The sequence below is a fragment of the Rhopilema esculentum genome, chromosome 16, assembly GCF_057945365.1.
Source record: "Rhopilema esculentum isolate cy_ngs chromosome 16, ASM5794536v1, whole genome shotgun sequence".
Lineage (NCBI taxonomy): Eukaryota > Metazoa > Cnidaria > Scyphozoa > Rhizostomeae > Rhizostomatidae > Rhopilema > Rhopilema esculentum.
This window is the reverse complement of record NC_142830.1, coordinates 1,631,515-1,654,922: the sequence shown is the minus strand read 5'-3', so window position 1 is coordinate 1,654,922 and position 23,408 is coordinate 1,631,515. Positions and strand designations below refer to the sequence as shown.

The following is a 23,408-nucleotide window of genomic DNA, read 5'->3' as shown; positions in this document are numbered from 1 at the left end:
GCAAAATATTACCTTGTTTTATATCATTAACATTTGAAATACTAGCTCAGATTCTTGTAAAAGCGAAGCAGTGAAATGAAAAATCGAGGCAACAGAAGTTGGAGCTAATAGATGATAAAAAAATCGTGGTAAGGCCTTGAAATAAATAATTTTACTGTATTTCTTTATACAGAAGAAAACCAAAGGCTACATGAGTACAAATTGATTAGATATTAAGATATATATATAAAATTGAAATGAATAGACATTAGGCAAGACTTTATAAAGGAAAATTCCAGATGCTTGAAATGTTGAGAGCGCCCAGGCTTTGAATGGGTTCTCACAACCCAAAGGTTTTGGATTATTCTAGGTTTTATCTTTTCAAAATTTTATGACTCTCACTTGCAAACGAGGAAGTGAAAATTTTTGACTTGTATTTGTTGAGTAAAGGATGCATGGGTTTATTAAGAGTAACTTTCAAAGTCATGCTTAATACCTATGCCAATGAAGACAATACCGTTACATTATCTATATAAAAACCTAAATATACGTGTGCATGCATCGGTAGTAACAAAAATCCCCTTTGCTTAGTTTCGTTTGCCATGGTTCGTTTCTATGGTAACTAATTGTCTCTCCATTTCATTCCATGATCGGCTGGCATCATTTCAACTGCGGAGGAGAACGCAAAAAGGTTAAGGCTTTTGATGCTTCGTTTTGAAATTTAAGAGAAGGAAACGGAAAAGAGAGATGAATGAAAATAAAACTCTACCAGCATTTACAAGTAACGAAATAATTTACTGCTTAGATGTGCTAAGAAGATTTTACATGAATTTTCAGATAGAGCGTAACTACAGGGGACTGTAGAATCAAGGAAACAAAGAAAATGAAAGAAAAAGAAAGAGAATACAGCCACTTTTCAGCTTTTAAAATCTTTGGAGGTTCAGAAGAACGTATCAGGAGATCTTTTAAGAAATTTTCACTGGTAAGAAATTCAAGGGCCTGCTGGAGAAATTCCCTGCTAGTTTGTATGTTAAAAGATCCCCTGGAACGTACAGAATTTTACCATACATTAACTTTGGTTAAGTTAGCAGGTTTAGTTCGCAAAGTAAATTTAAAAATATAGAAAAAAAGGAAGCATAAAAATCTGCATTTAAAGCTGGACAACATATGAAATTTAAAACCAAGAAAACGTCTTACTTTTGGCCTTTTTAGTATCGATGTTTGGAGCACCGTTTCCCGGTTTCCCCCAGGCTCGTTCCATTGCTTTGGCATGCTGTAATGAAGAGATAAGAAGAGATAAGATAGAATACAATACAAAGTTAATAATAAACATTCCGGGTCACAAGATAGGTTATCAAGTCTTGCAATTATCGAGCCCTTCTCAAGTACTGAAAAGGTTGAAAAACTTTGTACCAAGGGTGTGCTAGGATAACCGTTTAGCGTAAAAAAATGAACAGGAAACTCAACAAATGATTGAATTTATATTTTATTGTATTAACATTAATATCTAGAAAATATTTGGAAGAAAGACCTCAAAGTAATACAATTTAGAAATCGAAGGAGTAGGCGCCAAGGAAAACTTAATTGTAATGATAAAGGGTGGAAATTTATTCATTCATTTTTAGGATAAAGTTTTTTTTGAATTAGGTTATCATTAATTAAGATAAATACAAAAAATGATCTTATTAAAAAACTGCTGTGTAAGAATCTACTCTTGAAAGATAATGAGCGAGAAAAAGACAAATATTTTGGTATTTTGAAGACATTCAGACGTGGGCCTAGATTTACCTCAACTGATTTCTGTCTTTGCTCTAATGAGTCTTTCTTCTTCCTCTCTTCTCGTTGTCTAACGATTTCATCCAGCTCGTTATGATATTGTCTGCTCTTATCAGATGCTTGTGGATGAATGTTCATTCTCTGTGAAAAATTACAATTTCACTTCTAGTTTCTTCCTCGTGACTTTTAAAACAAGAGAATTTACTGAAACAACAAGACATACAAATTGGGATTTTAACCCTTGAATCAGAAAACGAATATTTTTCGACGCTTCTTTGAAATAACTGTTAGAAGGCTTTGTTTGAAACTGATTAAAATTACATCAGCAAAATTGACTTCAAATCATAGTAATGAAAAATTGATAAATTGAAAAAAACAAACGTACTTTTTCAATAAAGAACAGATTTGAAGAAATTAATTAAACAATTGAGTACTTTTTAACTCAAAAAATCTAGCACATTTAAAAATCTGAAAAAATCATAGAGCTATAATCACACTCTAATGTACAAAATTGTGTAAATTCATTTTGATCTGAATCGACTTCAAAAATTGTAACGGATAGCTTTTTTTACAACCGTATTTATGGACTCGTGCAATTACAGAAAGCATGCCTGTTACAAAGGCAAGTGCAAGAAAATGGCAGCAAAGACAATGACCGTAACGGCGATGTAAATGACTTACCTGTCTTGTGACATCTGAAGTGACGATTGGATCAGCCTTGATTTGGTGCGTGTATGGATCATACTTTGGGCGACCTACCGCGCCGCGTTGTATCCACTGAGAGACGGCAGGTGCCTGGAGAATCAATGAAATTTTTTTGAAAAACTGAATATGAAAGTTAGATGCAATGACCTTTGCCGAATATAATTGCATTTCAGTTTAGGGATTTTTAATATCCTCCATTGGCAAATATGCAATGATAGGCAGAAAAGGTGAAAATGTGAGATAACAGTCTTTTTAATAAGGCAATTAGGTATCTGGCACAATGGGGAAAAATTAAATCAAAGAAGTTGGATGTATTTATACACTTTTTGATTGTGTTTTAAGACGAGGTTTGAACAACATAGTTTTAATGAAGTTTCCTTACAAATAAAAACTGGTGCATAACTGTGAATGGCAATACCCAGAGTACCGATGCCTGTGGACAGTATTTTGCTGTACTTTGAAATTCAATAACGCAAAAATATTTGATTTTTCACGTGCTTCACATTTTGATGACGTATTATCAAATCATTTCACACAATTAAGCACAATAACAATTCTCGTGGAAAATTGAAACAAAAACAAACCGGTTCAAGAATGTCACTTTTCTCTCTATTCCTTTGGTTTTCTCTTTCCTCTTGCATTTTCCCTGTTGAAGAAAACAATACTTTTAGATACTGTTAAAAAGATACATATGGGTAGAAATACATGAATCTTAAACTTTCACCCACCGACATCAAGAAAAGTAAGCAAACGAACACACTTGAGCATAAATATTTTTCTTCTCGCAGTGGAAAATATGAAAACATAACTATATCAGCTCTGAAAATAGTGCAAACATAATTGAAAAGATTTGGTGTCCTGTAGATCTGAGACAGCCACAGAGGAGCGTTATACGACAAATATAGATTTTTCAAAACAGAAAGATGTCAAACAGTCAGGCATATACCAAAGAATATCTAGTCGGTAAGGCTGGCTAAACTCGGTATTTAAGCCTGGAATTTACTTTCAGGGTCACAGAAATCGCAGGACAAAGGCTTTGGAAAATTTTCTTCAAGGATATATTTTGAGACAAAAAGTAAATTTGAATATATGAAAATATTTTCATTTTGTCACTGGAATTTCTTCAAGTGAGATAAGGAATGAATGATACATATTCGTTAAAGATTATATAATGAAGATAATGTCAAAAATAATCAATATGTACTCAAGGTGGAGAGATATTCCTTCTTTGCTTCTATACTTTCTTGGTTCGCATTTGATTTACCCTGAAAAATAAGAAAATTAACAAATTTACAGGGGCGAAAGAAATCTGAGCATTAAAAACGGACACTTAATGGTCTTATAACATATCTTCAAATTTTCAATAACAGCGTTTCAATAACAGTTATATTCTAAAAAGATCTACTTGAAAAACTTTGTGATAGAGACAAACACCTACGGTATTTCTATGATCAAAGGAGACGTAAAAAAACTTTTATAATTTGAGAAGATCTAGCCTATCCAACACAAGTCAAATGCAACAGTGCCCGGATTTAAATTTTGCCCACCGTTTTCTCGTTCTCGACTGCTCCTGTCACGCCCGCACGAACTCGCCCTCTGTCATCCCTGATTGGTGCTCCTCCGCCGGGTTTACCAAATGGAAAGTACGTTGAGTCTTCCCTTGGTTTAGTTGGAGATTTAACAAGAGCTTGAAGAGAAATTGTGAAAGCTATATCTCGAGGACTGGGAGCAAATATGAATGGGCATTCAAGACAGACAAAAGCATTGCAGAAAATGGAGGTTAAAAAGATTAAATTAAAAAACACAGTCGGTGGGAAATTTTCAGATTATGTTGTTAGTCATGTTTCAGTTTCGGATTAATATAAATAACAATCAAACATGATAACGATAAATTGAATGGTGAGTTGACCAATCGCTAGCATACGATGCGATCACGCGCAAGGGCATCTTAAAGGAAAACAGTGACTCGAGTTAAGTCTTGATGACAAGCTTACAAGCAAAATCATCTTTATGACGCAAGCGAATTTCTTACAACGAGCTAATAAAGCTAGACTACCACTCTCATTAGAATAATCATACCTCCAGTCTTGTCTTTCACAAGTGTCTGTCTTCCATGGGCCACAATTTTGCCATTCTTATCCCTGATTGGGGCTCCGGCTCCTGGCATTCCAAATTGAAATCCCTGGTTCTTGAAAGAGCAAAGTATCGACTTTGGAATAAAAACTAAGCCATGGAATATATTGCAAAAAGACAAAACCTTTTAAATAAAGCAAAGTCCTTTCGTAAAATCAACGAACCATGGGATAAATAATCTCATAAATTCTGAAAAAAACTAGATCGAAGTATTGCTTAAACAATACTCGTCAGGATTATAAGGAAATTTCAGACTCTGACTAACAGGATATATATTTAAATGGGAAGGAAAATTTTAAATTTTGCGATTGATCAAATTTAGGTGAATGCGAAAAATTCATTTAATAGGAATGCGGAATGCGAATAGTGATTTTCTACAAAAAAATGACCCTTTGTAAGCAAGGATTCTTAACAATTATACTAATGTGTAAGGTTCTTAGAAACAAACCATTTCCTCATCTGAGTATTCTTTCCTCAGAACTTCCTGTTTCTCTTTTCTCGATGCATCTGGTTTTGGAAGTATTGCCTAACACAAAAACATTGCGGGATAAATCTATTCTAAACTAACCATTTTGCTATGGAAAATTTCCAAGCAAAAAATTGACGAAAAAAGCTATCTATATCATTTGGATGACACAATGAGTAGAACATAACTAAAAAATAAAGTGGAAACCCGCATAAAAGAACCTTTTTTTTATAAGAGCCTTAAGGCTGAAATTTTATCTTTTAAATTCCTTAATAAGAACACCCAAGAGATGAAACTTGTAAAGGTTCTTATATCTATATATAATGAAAAAGAATTTTAAGACTGGCATTCTTCTACCCTATTCAAATGGCAAATTAAACCAGCTTAAAGTAAGTTAGGTTAAATATGTTGCATTCTAATTGGACAACCCAATAAGACAAATACATTTGATTGGCTGAAATTTAACAGGAAGAATAAAGCTGGTTTTAACTGTCAGTGAGAGCTCTTGTAGTGGAAAACTTTGTTAATGTGTGCAAGGCCTGTACGCATAGAAGAACCTTATTAAGAACCTTACAGGCGTAAATGTATAACAGCAGTTAGTGAATTAAGAACCTATTCAGGCTGCCAGAAAAAACCCAAGTTCTTTTATGCAGGTTTCTACTGTACCAGAAAAGAAGATGGAAAAAAAAGTTAATTTCAAATAGTAAGCCATATTCTAAAACAGATCTTAGTATCATTGTCGGGTTTTATTTATGTTCGTTGATAATCATTAAACATGGCAAAAATTCTGCATATTTCGGTCTTCTAGAAGTGCGTTGTTTTGCTCATTAAAATAGATTAAATCATTTTTCTTATTTGAATATATTTGTCAATTTAGCAAAATACAACACAGAAGTGACGTATTAACGGGAAAAATAAACGAACAAACCTGGTTATAATCTTCGTCTACTGTAAGAAAAGGGAAAAATCTACTTTCAACATATAAATTTTTTAATCAATCAAAAATTCTTAAAAATGAAAAGCAAGGTAAATACTGCTTATTTTTCAAGGAAAGAAAAGTAGAATGTGAGAGAAACTCTTGAAGGCCATAAACATAATGTTTACATATGTTATTCTGTAATTATTAATTCAAAATGACATTACTATAAATTCAAAGCCCCGGGAGTATAAAACATCGATATCTAGATAAAAAAATTTTCTTGCTTCTCGCCAAGCTTTGATAAAATATGAAGGTGGCAGGAAATAGCAAAACATAGCGTACTGAATGCCGTGGATTGGCAACGTTTCATTAAAATTCGAAAGACGAATCAAAAAGGCCATAACCAATTAAATTTCCACTGTCAAGCCTCGTGTGGTCTATGATATCAAGCAATGATAACATAAAACAACATAAATTTGGACTTACTTAAAGGGATTTTGGCAGGAACTGAAACTACAAGGGACCGAGAGAGAAACAAACTTAGCCAGCAAGAGTTACTTACCGTTCCCTGAAAAATTATGCGAGTTTCTTGGTTCTTTGGTTCTCAATTCATAGATGTCGTTTGAGAGTTGCAGTGGAAGTCCTGCTTTATGTGTACCTGTAATCAATCCAGGCAAAAATGTTAAGCAGGATGAACATGGTAACACAATGATATAAGATAGTACAATGGCATGTACATGCATATACCATGATTTCCAACGAAACACCTATATTATTTTAAAAGTGAGGCGTCCACCTTAAAAAGAAACTCACCATCGTCAGCTCTCAAGGGAGCTCCTCCACCAGGGCGTCCATAAGGATCATACCTCAGCTAGAAAAGACGATATGTTAAGGTACCAACGAGTAATTTGTTTCTCATATGAAACCGATGAGAGATGAGACAGTAACCTGCATTCGCTTTTTTCGCTATAACTTACCCTCTATACTAATCTATATACTTTTACGCATATCAATTAAAAACCGGAACCTTTTGATAAACCCAACCTGACTGGTAGGAACTGAACTGCTCAACTAGAAACTAATACAAACTGATTGATCGCCAAAATAATATCTTGCTCCGTTTTTGCCTTATTTCTTAGCTACTCTGGTAGCAATCTGTTTTCATAGCCTAAAGAGCCTTAAAGAGGTTAAAGACACATTGCTAACCATAGGCCTTTGCGAGCGTGGCGACGATCCAAACAATGGCAGTAAACTTCTACGGATTAACTAAAGTTGATTTCAGACTGTCTAAAAATGCATTATGGGATGCTTGGGTAGCGCAATGGCTCATTGTTAGCAATGAGTCTTTAACGTTATATTAAAGCGTGAAGCCTAAGTTTACCAAAAAGTTGAGAATAATCAAATGCAATTTGTTGTGACATATTCAAAAAAATTTCTGAAACAATTAAATAAACAGCGGTAGGTAATGGTTTAGCATAGGATTCTGAATTATCTTTTCATTTGGCATAATCTTTTTACATATGCAAGAATACATATATTATGATGTAGCAAAGTGTGGAGATGTATAATGCTAAAGTAATGTCACGCAAATTTAAATCTGAAAGATGGTGATGTTTCGTTCGACTATTCTTATAAAGAAAGGTACTGATCTATGTGTCTAGATGCTCCTTATCAAAGTATCTTCAAACAGTACAATCTTAGAACAGATACAGAACAATCATATATTCACAGCATATTGTGGAAAATAAACATTTTTCCTTTGCTCAAACCAGGTTCAACAATAGTCATGGTGCTACCTACCGTTTCCAGGTCATGCTGAAAATCCTGCTCTTTCTCCCAATGTCTTCGGTGCCTTGTTTCTTCTGCCTGCCTATCTATGAAGTAAGCAAATGTTATAAATCTTTCACCAAGAATGAAACAGAAAGTTGTCTTCATTGTAGGCAAAATTACAATACAGATGTTATTTTTTGAATAAAACAGCAAAGCGGGAAAAGACTCAAAGCTATTCAAAGGCTCAAGGGCACTTAACAATTATTTTAGATTTGTTGAACGTGAGTGAACGCATGCGAATTCTAAATCATCTGTAGGGCTACCACGTCTTGCATTTAGGTATGCAAGTAAATGAAACAAGTTTTGCATATTTAATAAGCTGCAAAATAATTAAAAGGGCAAATAAAAATTTAACAAACCTAGTTCAGTTTTGTACTCATCTGTATTCGCATTTTTCTGAAAGAGAAAGGGAAATTGCTCACCCATACAAAATAGGGATAAAAGGCTCTCTTGACAATTCTAAATGTTTAACATTGCGAAGTCGTGGCTAAGTCTTAAATTAAATTTTAGCAGTGAAAAATAACTTGAGGCAGAGAGATTTCCTGCACCAAAAAACAAAATTCAATGTAGATTCGGCGAAAGCCACTTAGGCTCCATACAACTTGTGATTCAATAGGTGATAAAAAAAAGATAACCTATTACATAGAATATTTTCAGACGCGGAAACATCATGTACAAGATCAATCATTTTTCTATACAAAGAAAAGCGGTATATACTAACCATGGGTATGAAATCTACCGGACGGCCATCTTTATGAGCTCTTAGTCGTACAGTCGTATCTCCGGCTAATTTTGTCTTCAATCGTCCTGACTCGGTTCGATTTGGGGCACCAGCTCCTGGTTTCCCGAACGGAAAAACTTGGTCCTTTGGAAAAAATTAAGAAAGTATTTGAAAGTATTTCTTTAACAAACCAAACAAAATTTTACAAATTATATTCCTAACGTATACCCACGTATTAGGCACATTTTCAAGAAGCAAAAATTTTCTTCCTTTATGCGAGGGATAATTAGAGAAGTACATGTAAACTGTGTAGCATTTCAGTAAATAAGAGTCTGCGTGTCAAGTGGTCTTGATGGTACAGGACGGCAAAAAATGATGCGGCAGTTCTTCCTAAACAGGTTTCTAACAAAGCACAGAAAATTTGGTTCTAAATAGCTCTTGGTTGCATATAATGAATCTATGTCTCTCTGATGTCTCCCCTAAACACTATACAGATAATCGTACAAAGCATCACAATACCTTATCATCTCCAAGCAGTCCAACATTCCGGGTTCTCATTGTTGCATTTCGGTCGTTTTCCAAGCCCTAAAAACCAGAGTTTGCGGAATAAGCCTTGCTCGTGAAAAAACTTGAAAAAGAAAGGCGGTACAAGGTTTGAGACACTGAAGATCAAAATTTATTAATTTCAAAGGAAGTGTAAGTCTCGTGTCGTCAAATTTTAGATTTTAGAATTGTTTTTTCGCTAGCTTCTGGCAAGGATTTTAGTCTTGACAATGTCCATTAGCCTGTTCTGCTCGATCAAGAATTCTTACGCTTCATGGATACTTACACGTGGTGCTCCTCCTCCCGGTTTTCCCCAAGGTCTGTAACTCTGTAGCATTTCCAAGTCCTGTTGAGCAAAAATATTTCGCTTATCTCTTTAGGCTGTCAACAACAAAAGAGAAAGGAAGACGATTTGCAGTAAACAACATTAAGAACGAATCGGGCCTATGGTGCATCAGCATCCACCATTCAACCTAACTTAAACCTTGTATAATTGGAGGATACTAACGGAAAGTAAATTAATCACCCTCACTAAATTAATTCAGGGATACTAGGCAAAGGGAATACACCGATCTTCTATGTAGTCTATAACCATGAAACCTCAAATAATAACAAAATGCTCCTTGTAAAATTAACAGAAACGAAATTCCGTTTGATATACGCAAGAAATATTGTAAAGAACAGGTGAATAAAAAAATAAATGAAGATGCAAGGTGCTTGAAAAATTAGCAGGGGAAAAGATCATTACGCCTAAGCTTGACAAAGCCATCAACAGATTTAATAGGTGCAAATCAGTACAATTCATAAAAGCACTGTTGAAAAGATGAGAGTATAATTAATGTTTTTCGCCTTGCTTACAGCAGCTGAAAGCATAATAGAATGTTCAAATTACCTTTCTCTGCTCAACCGCTTTATGGGCTCTTTGATTTGCTTTCTCAAGTCTTGATCTCGCAATATCTTCCTCTACAAAAAATTCCGTACATTTATTGCTGGCTAATAACAGAGATACCCTCAAAACCATATTGACTAACATTTATAACCAAAACATTATCAGCAAAGTCAACGTTAATAGTCAAAAAATACAACGTTAATAGTTAAATGACAGTATCCTTACCGATTTCTCTTGCCTGCATCTCACGCTTTCTTACTTCCGCCGATCTATAAAGATGGGAAGGAATTTAAAAAGTATTCAAAAGACGTTAAACTTTAATGGTATCAAAGAAGCCGTAGGAGGATAACCTTCTCAGTACAATAAATAAATTTGTCTTTAATTTCACATTGACGTAGAGAGGAAATTTCGTAGGAGGAGCAAGAAATTTAGATTTTCCGACCAAAATCTATCAGCATTTTTTTCATACATTTGGACATAACATAACTACATTAAACAAGAAAAAGCAGAATATAAACAGAAGATAAAGTTAACTGCCACAAGTCGTACTATTTTCTGTACTAAGATTTTATGGACTTCTCCACTAAAAAGACATTCTTCAGTACAATGCATAATTGATAGAGAATGTAACTCTTAGATAAAAATAGAAAACCATGTTACATTTTTGACAAGATCAGAAGTTTTCTGATAAAATAGAGGTCTAGCTTTACAGGTGGTTTTCGCCCTCTTCACCCCCCTCTACGCATGCAACTCTTTTTTAACCTCTTTTACCATTACATATAAAAATGAGGTATTATTAAAAGTCATCAACCAACGTTTTGTCAACCATCCAGGGTGGCAAACCTTCCTTTTCTTTTCGCCTCTGTGGTTGCGGCACGCCAACTTTCGTATCATGCTCACCATAAAGAAACCCTGTAGATTGTTTCTGTTCTTGCTGCGACCTCATACCTCTGTCATAACTCCCTCTGCTTACTGTATTATTTTGCATCGTATTAGCATACGGTGCTGTTGCAGGTATTCCACCGTACATTAGAGTGTTGCTAGACGATCCACAAGATGGCTAAAAAGAGAAATGCACCAAGGTTTACCAGAGAAACCGAGTGCTTTATGCAGGCGTTTTAAACTCAGAAAACATCTCTAGCCAACAGGGAACGACAGAAAATAGTATTGTAAGTTGATTTATAACAGTCATCGTAGATACTTCAAAGGAGAAGAGACTTTGCACTGTACACACACAGAGAGAACAGTTATTGATTGGGCTAAGATAAGGTAAGATAGGGCTGATGGCATTCAACCGTTTTATATATAAATATATATGGATAATTCAATAGACCAACAAGGCTTGTAAAAGTCTCTTTAGTAACTAGTTTGTTTTATTGTTGTATATACTTGAAGCCTTAGCTTTGGATGGAATGGAAAGAATGGGTTTTGTTTGTCAAAATTAATTTGTCATTTATTCGCTCGGTCAATCAAGCAACAAGTATAGCAAATTTTACAAAGGGACTGATCCAACCTGCTGGCACACGCATACTTTTTTCCAACAGAGACAAAATGAGATGTTACTTTAATATGATATTTGCTCCGAGATAAAGACAATAGAAAGACTGTGCAATCGTACATGACGTAAAATGTCAATGAAAAAAGTAGCGAATGTCAAAAGGATTAGTTAAAGAGCAAAAGAAATGAAGTAATTTGTTTTTGTTTCTATGGAGATTCTCAAACAATGGAGACGTAATCCTCAAAGAAACACACTGTGATCCACAAAATTGAATAAAATTATCTTTTCAAGCTTGTGGCTCTTTCCTGGATCACAAAATTGAGTTACCGAAAAAGAGGGCATGTCTATGCTAAGACTTTGAATGGAGAATAGTGAATTATATTACAATGTTTTTCTATCGGTAAGTGCTTGTTGATTTATCATACAGATGACAGAGATATAAAATAATGAAATTATCAAGTGGCTCTTGAGCAGGCACATCCACAGCAGGTCAAATGTCAGCAAATACAAATACAAGAAAATAGATATTGCTATAACTGGATAATTTCATATCTGATTAAATACTTGATCAACGGCTGTTCTTTAAATTAATTTTGAGAAAGATCCAGTTATACAAATAATAATTGTCTCATAACTCCGTACTGTGGAAAATAAGGCAGTTTCATTGTATAAAACATGCTTCTATATTTTCAAGCCATCCAAAGCAATGACAGGATAATTACATTCCAGAGGAGTTAGGTAATTAGATTTGAAACAAAATGTTGTCCTAAATTCTGTTCCATATGCAGGGCCCATGCCACAAATTTCAAAATGGAGGGGCCAAGTGCTGTTAGTTGAACTTGAATTAAGTGCTTCAAAACAGGGCCTCTTTGTAAATACTTTTGCTTACCAAAAAGGTTGGGGGACATGGCCCCTCTGCCCCCAGATTGCCATAAACCATAAACCAAATTACATTATACCTGGTCTCAGATTCACTTATGATTACCATTTAGTAGCATTAAATTCAGCATTTTATTTTGTAAAACACTTTATATGTTATTATACATTTTACTATGAAACATTGCACTTACATAGAAAGAAAAGAAAGGCAAATGTACCATAAAAGGGACCTAAGTTATGCTTAAAAGTTCTGTCTCCATAATAACTAGCCTGAAAAGTGTCTCTAAAAATTTCATTATAAAATCACCTTTCTGACGAGGTTCTAATAAATTTACCTTTCCGTGAACAAAATGCTGTTTCCTTGAAAAACTGTCCAGCTTGGATCTTGGTGACAGTGTATTGTCAGTTTCTTTTTCAAAAAGTGTCTGGTGATGCCCATACAGATGCTTGTTCCTTCCGCCTGCATAAGGATTGTTATCCGTGATTGCTCTTGGGAAGGGCTCTGTGTTTATGAAATCTGCAAAATACAACCAACAAAATTAAAGTATGCAGTCAGGGCATCTACCTATTGTTGTGGATACTGTGCAGCTGCAAGATTCAGAGACTTTTTGGCAGATGTTAATCTGAAAGTGCTATTTTCAAAACAAATTCCTCACATTGGTTTTGTGACAGTATTACCATAAAGTGAAAATCTGGTCAGATTGTGACATTTGTGGTCATGTGAATCTGAAAGAAATTTAACATAAACAACTTGTTTGCTTGTTTTTCGTAATCAAATAAAGAATAATCTTAACTTGCAGCTTTCAAGGCATCCATAGTTATGCAGCACAACATTATGGAAGTATTTGATAAACTCTAATTTGCACTTTTATTTCCTTACACCTAATGCATGCATCATCATCATCTCAAACATGTTTGGTGACATGATGGTGAATACAAATGTCTACATAATTCAAAACAAAACAATCTTATTTTTAGAGACCTCTGATTTTTATAGGTCAAAAGACTATTTCAATATATTTTTCAACTAAAGGTCTTTGGCTATTATTCTACTTTCTTTCTGAGCTGTGAAAGTCTAATTAGGAATTGGGAACTTTAATACAGATTGCAACATAATTTACACATGCATTTTGCATTCAAGCCAAGAATCTTTAGATACTCATTATGCCCCGGGAAACATGTAACATGTAACAATGTGTAGACTTTTTTTTGTTTGGCTTCTTCTGTAGACAAGAAATATTTCTGGCAACTGCTAGAGCAATAACAATAACAAAAAATTCTCTATTCTTCTTGCCCTGTTTTATCTGCAGCTAGGGTTATTTCAGATTCATGAAATTTTCTGATAATTAAGCATTTCTATAATTTTGCTTCAGTTAAAAAGTAGTAGTTTTATCCTTTGGAAAACTTGATCCGCCTAAACCCGAACTGTCAATAACAATCAGTGATTCAGACAATTAGACAACTGCTAGGAGAATTGTCAAACCACCAGAATACACTGTTGGAAGCTCTTGACAGGAGATCAATCAGTGGTAATGAACTCTATACATAATTTAAGAGCACCAGTGTAACTGAGTGAAATTCGACGACTATCATTAGCAGGCCGTTTGAATGTGCAGATTGAATAATACCATGGTGATTAGCGAGCGATCATCAACAACAAAGAGCCAAAAAAATTACGAAACTACTTTATACCCCTTCTTCCCTGAGCGTTTATTTGGTAGTTGAGAAATGAAATATTGGATGTGTAAAAATCGGCAGAATGCATAGGAATGCAATGCTGCTTCGTAAACGCCCAACCTGATTGAACCTGCGTCTCATACAGGAAATATTCTCAAGGAAATAATAAAAACAAGAATAAAACGATGTTCAAATTAAGCAAATATCGCTGTTTGCATTAACCAATTCCTGTTCATTTTCTCGGCTATTCATTATGGTGTGGAACAAATTTGGAGCAACCTTGAAGACAAAATATTGCGCGATGCTTTCAAGTCACGGTTGATGAACTGAAAAAAGGCAGCCAAAGTTTAAGCTGATGATAACGAATTGTGTAACCAGGCTTCTAGATTGAACATTAATGTAAAATATCGTAGCTGTCAATTTACTGTTAAATCAATTTCCAAATCATTACACTGACACATCTTTCAGAGCTGAAGACTCAAAGCGCAGTTTATAACATGACTCGTGTGCGGTCCCTTGTGTGCAGTGTCGTTGCATATTATTGCTTTAGATTTTGTTAACAAACCTCTATTGCTTCTTGACAGAACCATAAGAATATTTGCTGTTACTTTCAAGCAGTCTTTAAATGTAAACTTTTATCCGATATCATGAACGATCACATCACTTTTGAATTATTCAAGAATTTAGAGTGGTCAAGTGAAAGAGAAAACACTATCTCATTCAATTGTCAAGATAACACCCTCGTGTCCCTATGATTCTAATGGCAACCAAGACCATAGAATGTAAACAAATAAAGACATCGTAATCCACTGTCATTCGATGTTGACGAACCTGGTCTGGAAACCAATAGAACAAAGCTCTATGTAAACATTGGGGAATATGGCTGTTTGCAGAAAATTTTCACATGGAGTTAAAAAATAATAAATGATTACCTTAACGCTCGATTGGGATCTACGCTTTTGCTCAAGGACCGGGATACTTGGGGAGGGGGCAGGGGGCCTTGACCCCCCCAAAACTTAAGTAGCATAAGTAAAATAAGCCTGCGCCCAGACTCTAAAGTGAAAGTAAAATACTTTTATTATGTAAAATTTGACTGTTATGCACTTATTTATCAGAGCTGGCCCATCCAAACAAAAAGTTGTATCTTGGACCCCGTTTACACTGTCCCGGGACAATTTTGTACCGTTACGGTTCGCTAGTGTTTACACTGTCGCGGTTCCAAATTGTTTCGTTTAGCCGTTCCGTTTACACTGTACCGGTACAGTGTAATGGCTTCTGAATTTAATGGCAGAACATTGTTTAGAAGAAGCTGTATTTAGTCAACCAAGGCTTTTATTTTGCCGCCGAAGTCAACAATCGAATTTTTATTGAGAGTTGAAATGAAGTGGAAGGCCGATAAAAACTTTACTTGGACGAACGACAAGGTGGCTTTAATTTTCAGTGTTATTTTAGACTACAAAACTGCAAAGTCCAATCAAGGCTTGGACTGGGAAACAATACAAGCCTTTTCTGTGGTTGTCTTTTCTTCAGAATTTCCTTTTCTTCAGAATTTGACAACGTAGTTACGCCACAATCAAAGCCTCGATTACCTGAAACAGCCATACAAAAGACCTCTTTGTGAATCCGTGACAAAATCGTCTCGGATAGGTGTTTACACTGTCCCGTTCAAAAACGGAACCGTGACGGTACAAAATTCGTTCGCTTTCAAAGCAGGGTCCAAACTGTTCCGGATAGCAGAGCAAAATCGTCACGGTTCCACAGTGCTAGTGTAAACGGAAGGGCGAACCGCGACAGTTTTGTCACGGTTCCAAACTTGCACGGGACAGTGTAAACGGGGTCTTGGTCTTTGCTTTGCTGAAGCCTGAGGATTGAAATTCGAAGCAATGGAATGAAAATATGCCTAAATCGTCAACTATCTAGATTCAAGTACCTACCCGAAATCCAAGAATTACCAAAACTTTGTTGGCACATTTTGGCACAAAAAATGCCACATTTTTTAATGGACTTATAATTTTCAGCCTTATCAATTCTCGACTTTTGTTATAGTGCCTTCTAAATATACGGCATACATGAAAAATATGTCCAGTCAGGAAATATTAGAAAATTGCACGTTGGTGACCAGTTTCATGCTGCAGACCAAAATTTCAAGTTGCACATCAAATAAATAGTTTTTTAACAGAAAAGTGCGTATGCCGTATGATTTGTTTGCAATGGGTAAGCATCGCTGATGAAGGGGCTTGGCACGTGGGAAATGAGACAAGTTGGCTGTGTGAAAGTTCATTATTTTTAAAATAATACTTAAAATTCTGTCCCGCCTCAATGTTCTTAAGAAATTTTCGTTTTGAGCCTGAATATATTTTTAAAGTATTCTTACTTATTCAAATCTGATATGTTTCAGGCTAGATATGTCAGTCACACGATTCTCTGTTCTGAACATCGCAAAAAGAGGCAAATGCTTAAAATGATGCACAAACATGTGAGCTGAGGCCAGGGACGCCTGCACAAGATTAGGGCAGGAGGGGCAGTGTTGGTGCCGAAGGCAAATCGTTGAATTTTTTATATTAACATAATCGAGCATTCCTAGGTGGGAGGGGAATGAGGGTGGGGGTAACATAATAAAATATTAACTTGAATATGTGGCACCCATATAGCTGGCTTTTTTACCATCAAAGATTCCAAACATAAAGGAAATGTTGACAAAATGATCCATAAATGAAAACGGTTATTAATTGGCCTTGTCACTCACTATTCACAATATTTGGCTTTATAAAAATCATGGCTTTTATGAACGGGCTGGTTGTAAAATTTTGATTGCCCGCTATGTTTTTATATCGATTTATTCTCCTTGTTCCTGGAGTACTTCTGAGGGTACACATCTTTTGTTTATCATTTATTATCTTTGCCGCTCTCCCTCTTGTGGCCGACCTTGTCACAGACACTCTTTTCATTCTCTGCATTTTTGTGCTGGTGTTATCGTCTTTCTTGTATTTTCTAATAGATACTTATATAACGAGAGTAGTCAAAGTGGTCATTAAATTCCAGGGCACTTCTTGCCCCTCTGCCCCTCTTCAAAGAGGGCAGGAGGGGCAGCTGCCCCTCCAGCCCCCCTTGTGTAGGCGCCTCTGGCTGAGGCTAAGCAATATTCTTATAATAATCTTAAAAATTGGGTGACTCTGAGCAAGAATGTTTGTTCTTATGAACAATATTCTTATAAAAAGAGTGTACTTCTAACATATCATTTCTTATATAATTCTTTGTTAAAACCTTTCTTTGATGTCACACCCACTTTAAAATAGTGACACAACCTTTGCGTGTGGAGATTTAGTTCATCATAAATTACTTTGTTTTTAAAGCTGGTTCGCTTGTAATCCAGCTAATTGAAAATACGGCTGCAAATCCGTATAGGTCATTCAGATTTAAATCCTCCAGGATCTTCGCGCAATATGAAGAAATTCCCTCGCTTTTCTAATGAACCTTGGCGGCCTCTAGATATCTTAACACTATCTTATCCTTCTTTACTGCTTTTTGAAAATTAAGTCAATTCAATCAAAGACCGGGATCCAACTTTTTTCCCTGGAAAATGAACTCTCTCAAGCACATTTCACTAAAGCAATCCTCCTAATCCTATTGAAAATAATTTTTTTTGCAAAAAAATTGAACAGCAGATAAAACAACTGGTACAATTTCGCCGTGGTCTTGAGAAATATCATGTTGTCAGTTACTTCTGAAGCCAGGTAACAAGCAGCACTGGTTGTCAATTTAGATCCTCCTTTCCATCTTAGCATGCCTTTTGAATATTAAAAAAAGTCTGTGGCTCATAGTGAATTGCATTTGACGCTTCTAGTGGACACAAGACACAATTTTACCTAAAAAGGGGCCTGGATTTTTCGATTTAGTGCCAACAAGAAATCTTCAAATATTCAAATCATTAGTTTGTTTATATTCATTTATATCAAGGAGTATCATATTTAACCAACGGAGCAACTACCTTTGCTTGATCCTTTATTGACTTTATGACATGAAGGTCTCTAAAATACCTAAAGCGTTTCTTCCACCGAGCGGATTTTACCTGAAATTTCCTATTATTGAGATACTATTGGGGGAGGGGGGTTTGACACCCCCGCACCCCCCGGTCGCGACGCCCCTGACTAAGAAACATGCGTAAGTAAGTAAAAGCTCACAACAAAATGGTAATATCTATATTGTATGTTAAAAAATTTCGTCTCAGCTTATAAATTTCAAGGGCATGCTATAGGCTTAGTTAAAGGGTTGGTCGAAGAAATTATTTTAAATAAGTGTGTTTTTATGAATTTGCTTTAAATATTCATTGGACAAATATGATGAAATATGTATACACTCTATTTTCACAAGAACCAGTAAATTTAGGTTCAGGCATGACTGTCTTTAAATATTTCGAAGATCTGAGGCTGGATTGTTCTTCAATTGTTCTTTATTTAATAGAGTGTAAGCAGGGTGATTGCTAGCTTGTACTCAGGCCTCATTTGCCAACAAAGTAAGTGATACAGCCTTCATTTGCCGATAAGTTTGAATTTTCATCGAAAAAGTACTCACACATGGCTAAAAATCCTAATTTTTGAAAAAAACGTTCAAAATTGCATTTTGCAGAAGCTCTTCCTCAGCTTGTTCTTAATCGGTTCTTATAAAATTGTTCTTATAGAAAGAAAAGAGTGTAATAATGGCAATTCTATCTATAATACAATAAAACATCCCTACACAATGCCATAAAGAAGAGAATGGCAGTGAATGAATTGCTTCAAAATGAGTAACACTTCAAGTGAAGGATCATTTGCATCTTTCACAAAAATAAACTTAGAAAATGGATATTTGATTTGAAAACAATACTGGATCATCTATTCAAGTTTTCAAATCTACTGTGTGGGTTTTCAGGGCCGGTACCGTTGGACAAGCTCAAACCAAATTAGGCCCTGGAACCCCGTGCTTTTCACATACACTCCAAGATTTCTGCATCCTCTCTTGTCTCGATAATAACATTACTCAAAAATTTTAGTTCATAAACAAATGAAACCTAAAACATAAAAGCTGAACTAATTGTGCAATGTCGCAGGGGCGGACTGGCTGGTCGGGCTATTCGGGCGATCGCCCGAAGGGCCGGTCGGTTTAAGGGCCGGTTGATAAAAGTGCAAGAAAATAAATTAGCTTAAAAAGTGAATGCGAGGCAAAAAAACTATACCCATGCTATATCTGTTTCAAAACTATATCTGTTCGCCTTGAATTTTCAGAGACTTTGTGGGAAAGAATAAATATACACGCGAGTACTCCAAAACCATCAAACTTATGAATTCATTATTGTCACCGCAGCCCAAACACACTTCTTCAGGAAACATGTTATTGACATCTTGTTTTATTTTCTCTTGACGGTATTTCCTTTTTGGCGACATATTATACTGTAACACCCCAGTTTCAATGCGATACAAAAGATTTTAACCTGCCCTGATGTCTTTTTACTTAGCTTTTGCTTGAAGCTGGTCATGTTTTTCCCTAAGCACAAGCTATTGCTAAATGTAATAAATTTAAAATTCCAAAAATTAGAGCTCACTAAGCGATTTGCTCTGTGATGTGAGGCAATGAAGATGACATACGTAGAACAAGGGAAGAGCAAGAAGACTTCAACAACCAAAGGTGGTGCAGAGAAATTTCGTGAGGAAAAGCTGCGAGACTTAAAAAAGGATTCAGCTTTTTTATCAAGCAAAAGCGACAAACGTCACAAAAAACAGCAGGGTCTTTACTATTTAGTAAGCATTGACATATTTAACATGTTCTGTTAACCATGTTCTGTTAACCATGCACAAAATTGCTGAATTTAAAAACTTGTTTTCCTTACAGACTAAAATTTACTTGCATTTTCCTCAAGTTTTTTATTTGCTATTGTTGTGGGCCGGTTTGATCAAAATTGGCCCTGGCCAAAAAAAATTAGCCAGTCCGCCCTTGGCAATGTGCCGCATCTTTTGAAAGACTTACCAAAGTGAAGGAAATCAAATACAGCATCTATATTGGCAGGATTGCGCCTTCTTCTTGACAAAATATCGACGGCTGTTGAGGCCATGGTGCACCTAGCTGGGGTGTATGTCGACTCTAGAATGGAAACAAGGTGTGTAACTGATAATAACTGGATACCTGCGATGGATTGAGAAAAATTATGGCTAACTACCAAGACAAGGGATTGCTGACAAAGTGACAACGTTATTTTTATGTCGACAATAATTTCCCTACGATAATGATACTAACGAAAGATCAGAGAAGGCATAATATCTTTAACTTTCTCTCCCGATACACCTGCAAGAGTTTCTTGATATAGAACTTATGCAATTGATTATATGACCATTCCAAGAACTGGTGAGCAATTGGTATAATGTACCGCTAAAGGAAACAACAGTTTGCAATCAACAAATAGTTTCAAGGGTGCTTTAAAAGGGGTAAATTGCTTACCTTATAGCTTTAGACGGAGATAACACCAATGCTAGGTCAACCAAGGCTACTGCAGTTTTCCGCCTGGCAGATGATTAGATAAGACACCTATGTCTACACATTCACAAAGATGAATACATATAGAGGACATGGGCTCTATCAATCTGACGTCATATAAATGAAAAGGACTTAACAGGTCCCGTATCAGAATCAGAATTAGAATCAGAATCTCGATCAGAATCAGATTTACCCCGGGTACCAGAGCCTTATAGAGTCAAAAGGGTAAGAACGGTGAAAGGAATTGCGAAGGAGAGTTGGAAAGGAAAGGCGTCGCAATTCCTTTTCCCCGTTCTAAATCCTTTGTCTCTCTGAGGCCCTTGTCTCTCTAGGTTAAATCAGATTCAGCATTTGAAGCCGAACTAGAATTAAAATCGGATTCGGAATCTGAAATCGAATCCGAATAAGAATCTAAATCAACATATTACAGAGTCAATATTCAGCTGCTAAGTTTGTCTTTAGCTAGGAAAAAACTGTATTAACATTGCCTAATCAATAGAATTCCTTTAATTCGTAGTGAGTGCTAGAGGGTTTCCTAGAATTTAGACCGATCTTATAAATGCCATCTTATTAGCTTCCATACAACTGGTATCATCCTTTTTAGGAAAATCGTTAAAATGTCCTTTTGTCCATGACATTCTAATCTGTAAATAAGAACCATAAATTTCACTCAAGTTACTAAAGACTTCTGGAGACCGCAAAACCAGCAATAGATATGGGTTAGCTTCAGGGTTAGCTTATTGAAGTGATATGATAAAATTATTTTTTTTCCTTTATATATAACAGCTAAGTTATATTTTTGTTAATTTTTCATTCTTGCCTTATATAGGCAGAGCTATGGCTGTGAAAATCTAATTTCCCATCAAACCGAGATGATCTCGATGGTTTTATATACTTCCGAGTATGGAGATTCAGAATCCTAGATGGGACCACTATAATTTTGCCTCAGTATCATGTGATTGATGACGTCATCGATAACAGCAAAAACAGTCATCCACTATATATTCAAAATAAATTGTACAATTTAGCAATTCTGGGTTTTATGTGAATGCGAATTTCAAGAGCTTTCAATTGATATATCATGTAATTTATTTGCTGACGTTTGCTTATTTTGTGACGTCATTAGTGGATTTTCCCAAGTTTTGCCAAAACCTTTGCTCTGATAGCTAAGTTAGTTGGAATTCACTGCGAATGTGGTAAAACTGTGTTGATCTAAATATGTTTGATACTTCTTTACACTATTTGACTATTCTTGACACTAATAAGTGATGATAATCATCAGAATGCAATTGCTTAGTGCGACAGCAATGACGATAAAGCAGTTTATTTAGAGAGCGACTTTACACCTGGTCACTGCAAGCTTTTTTACAAGTATTGAAACAGGATTATGTATTTAGTTAATATCATTTGAAAGCGAATTTCATTTCATTGTTGAGCCAAAAGTCTTCTCTTTGCTTCTATGCATAATTGCGTGCGCCTTGGTGTTGAAAATTTCATTGCAGGCGTAGCTTCCCTAATTCCTGTCGGCAGTTCATCGAGGAGTTCTGCCATAAACACTTTATAGATTGAACATGGAACTTAAAACTGGCGGAAGAGATTCAGAAATGTTTACATTGTCAAAAGATGAAGCATGATCGAAAAACATGATCATCAAACGCCCTGGAGGTACAATTTACATATTAAATTAAATTTTTAGCAAAAAACTTATTGTATGGCCCTGGGCACTACTTTGAAACTATTAGGCCACATATACATTGCATATTGCAAGTTTTCAAATTTCTATAGGGATCCCACTTTAACAAGAAACATAAAATCCGGGGGTGCCATACCCCCTACAGTTTTGCCAACATCCTTTCCCCGGAAAAAGTGTCCCCTTTAGGTTAAATTTTTACTGTCACCACGCCCTTTTGCAAAATTATCTTGGTAACTGATGTTGGTTACCGGGCTCTTGCATTCATACTGCATTTGTGAGTCCATCCGATAATTATGACTAAAAATTTTCCTTGTGATCTGATGACTTTTTCGTTCCTGATTTAACAATATAACTTTAAGGTATTGATTTAAGAGGTTCACCTACATATTAAAAACAGGAATAAAAGAACAGATGTGTTTAAACTGATTATTTTAGGAGGCAGTCTAAATTACTGTGACTAGTGGTATCTTATGTGCTAGACAATAAAACCTCATATTTTGATTTTTTTGATCTTATCAACATTTGTAGCTAATAATTATGGGTCTGCTAATTTTGTTGATACTTTTAGGTGAATTTAATAACTGCGGATGGGCCTGCTCGTATGTAAAAATTTTAAGTGACTCTTCTTGGCTTCCAAAATCATGCGCACTCATGTTTACACCTTTGGTGGGCGTGCTTTATTTCCTAAAAATTTCTGGGTATATTTTTGTTTCGGTGAAAATCTCGGCGTACATTAAGAATGAATTGCCCCTAGACCAGGGCTGGTGACTGATGGAGAAAAAGAAACAGGGTTATCGGAGATCTGGCATGAGAGATGAAGAGAGCAACACTACTGTTGCCCTTTAATAGAATAGAGGGAGGTATAGCCTGCGTGATGGTCTGTGACGCAGGCAAGGAAGGTAGTGAAAGTGTTCTAAGTTTATTACTTGAAAATGACTTTCTGCGTTGTTATGTGGTGCCAAATAAAATATATCCCAGCATACAGGGAGCAGGGAACTTGAAAGTTAAGGGATTCGGCTACAGGCTAGGAGCGCGAGGAAGTGGAAAAAATGGCTGGGCCATTCGATCTTTCAGAAGGGGATTCCCCTGACAGGGGAAGGTTTCCACTGCTTTCTACTGTTACGACACCTTACGTACGTAATTACGCCCCCCCCCACTTTTTGCAAAAAATGCCAAATATTAAGTATCAAACTACC

The 23,408-nt window shown here is 35.7% G+C and overlaps 2 protein-coding genes across 4 annotated transcripts in view; one reads left to right on the top strand and one right to left on the bottom strand.

Annotated features, from left to right (window-relative positions):
• Positions 1-98: 98 nt before the first annotated feature.
• On the bottom strand, positions 99-16,001 carry LOC135682548 (uncharacterized). 3 transcript variants are annotated; one of them, XM_089113218.1, is made up of 22 exons: positions 15,950-16,001; positions 12,674-12,855; positions 10,777-11,021; positions 10,187-10,230; positions 9,965-10,035; positions 9,359-9,418; positions 9,049-9,114; positions 8,530-8,673; positions 8,168-8,204; positions 7,779-7,852; positions 6,792-6,849; positions 6,541-6,636; positions 5,988-6,007; positions 5,042-5,119; positions 4,540-4,648; positions 4,008-4,147; positions 3,665-3,725; positions 3,045-3,106; positions 2,437-2,550; positions 1,768-1,896; positions 1,177-1,252; positions 99-648 (listed from the first exon to the last, which is right to left on the bottom strand). In XM_089113218.1, exons 1-22 carry the CDS (start codon positions 15,984-15,986, stop codon positions 602-604), a joined length of 1,950 nt encoding a protein of 649 aa, XP_088969344.1. In that variant the 5' UTR covers positions 15,987-16,001; the 3' UTR covers positions 99-601. The 3 variants fall into 3 exon arrangements, with proteins under 3 accessions (XP_088969344.1, XP_088969345.1, XP_065053556.1); XM_089113219.1 differs by having other exon boundaries at positions 5,988-6,004; XM_065197484.2 differs by lacking the exon at positions 15,950-16,001 and adding an exon at positions 14,581-14,742.
• Positions 11,771-23,408, top strand: part of LOC135682546 (electrogenic aspartate/glutamate antiporter SLC25A13, mitochondrial) — a 34,233-nt gene continuing 22,595 nt past the window's right edge. The window contains exon 1 of the mRNA XM_065197482.2: positions 11,771-11,859. Coding sequence (XP_065053554.1) covers positions 11,821-11,859 — 39 coding nt within the window. The 5' untranslated portion in view covers positions 11,771-11,820. The remainder of the gene's footprint in view (positions 11,860-23,408) is intronic.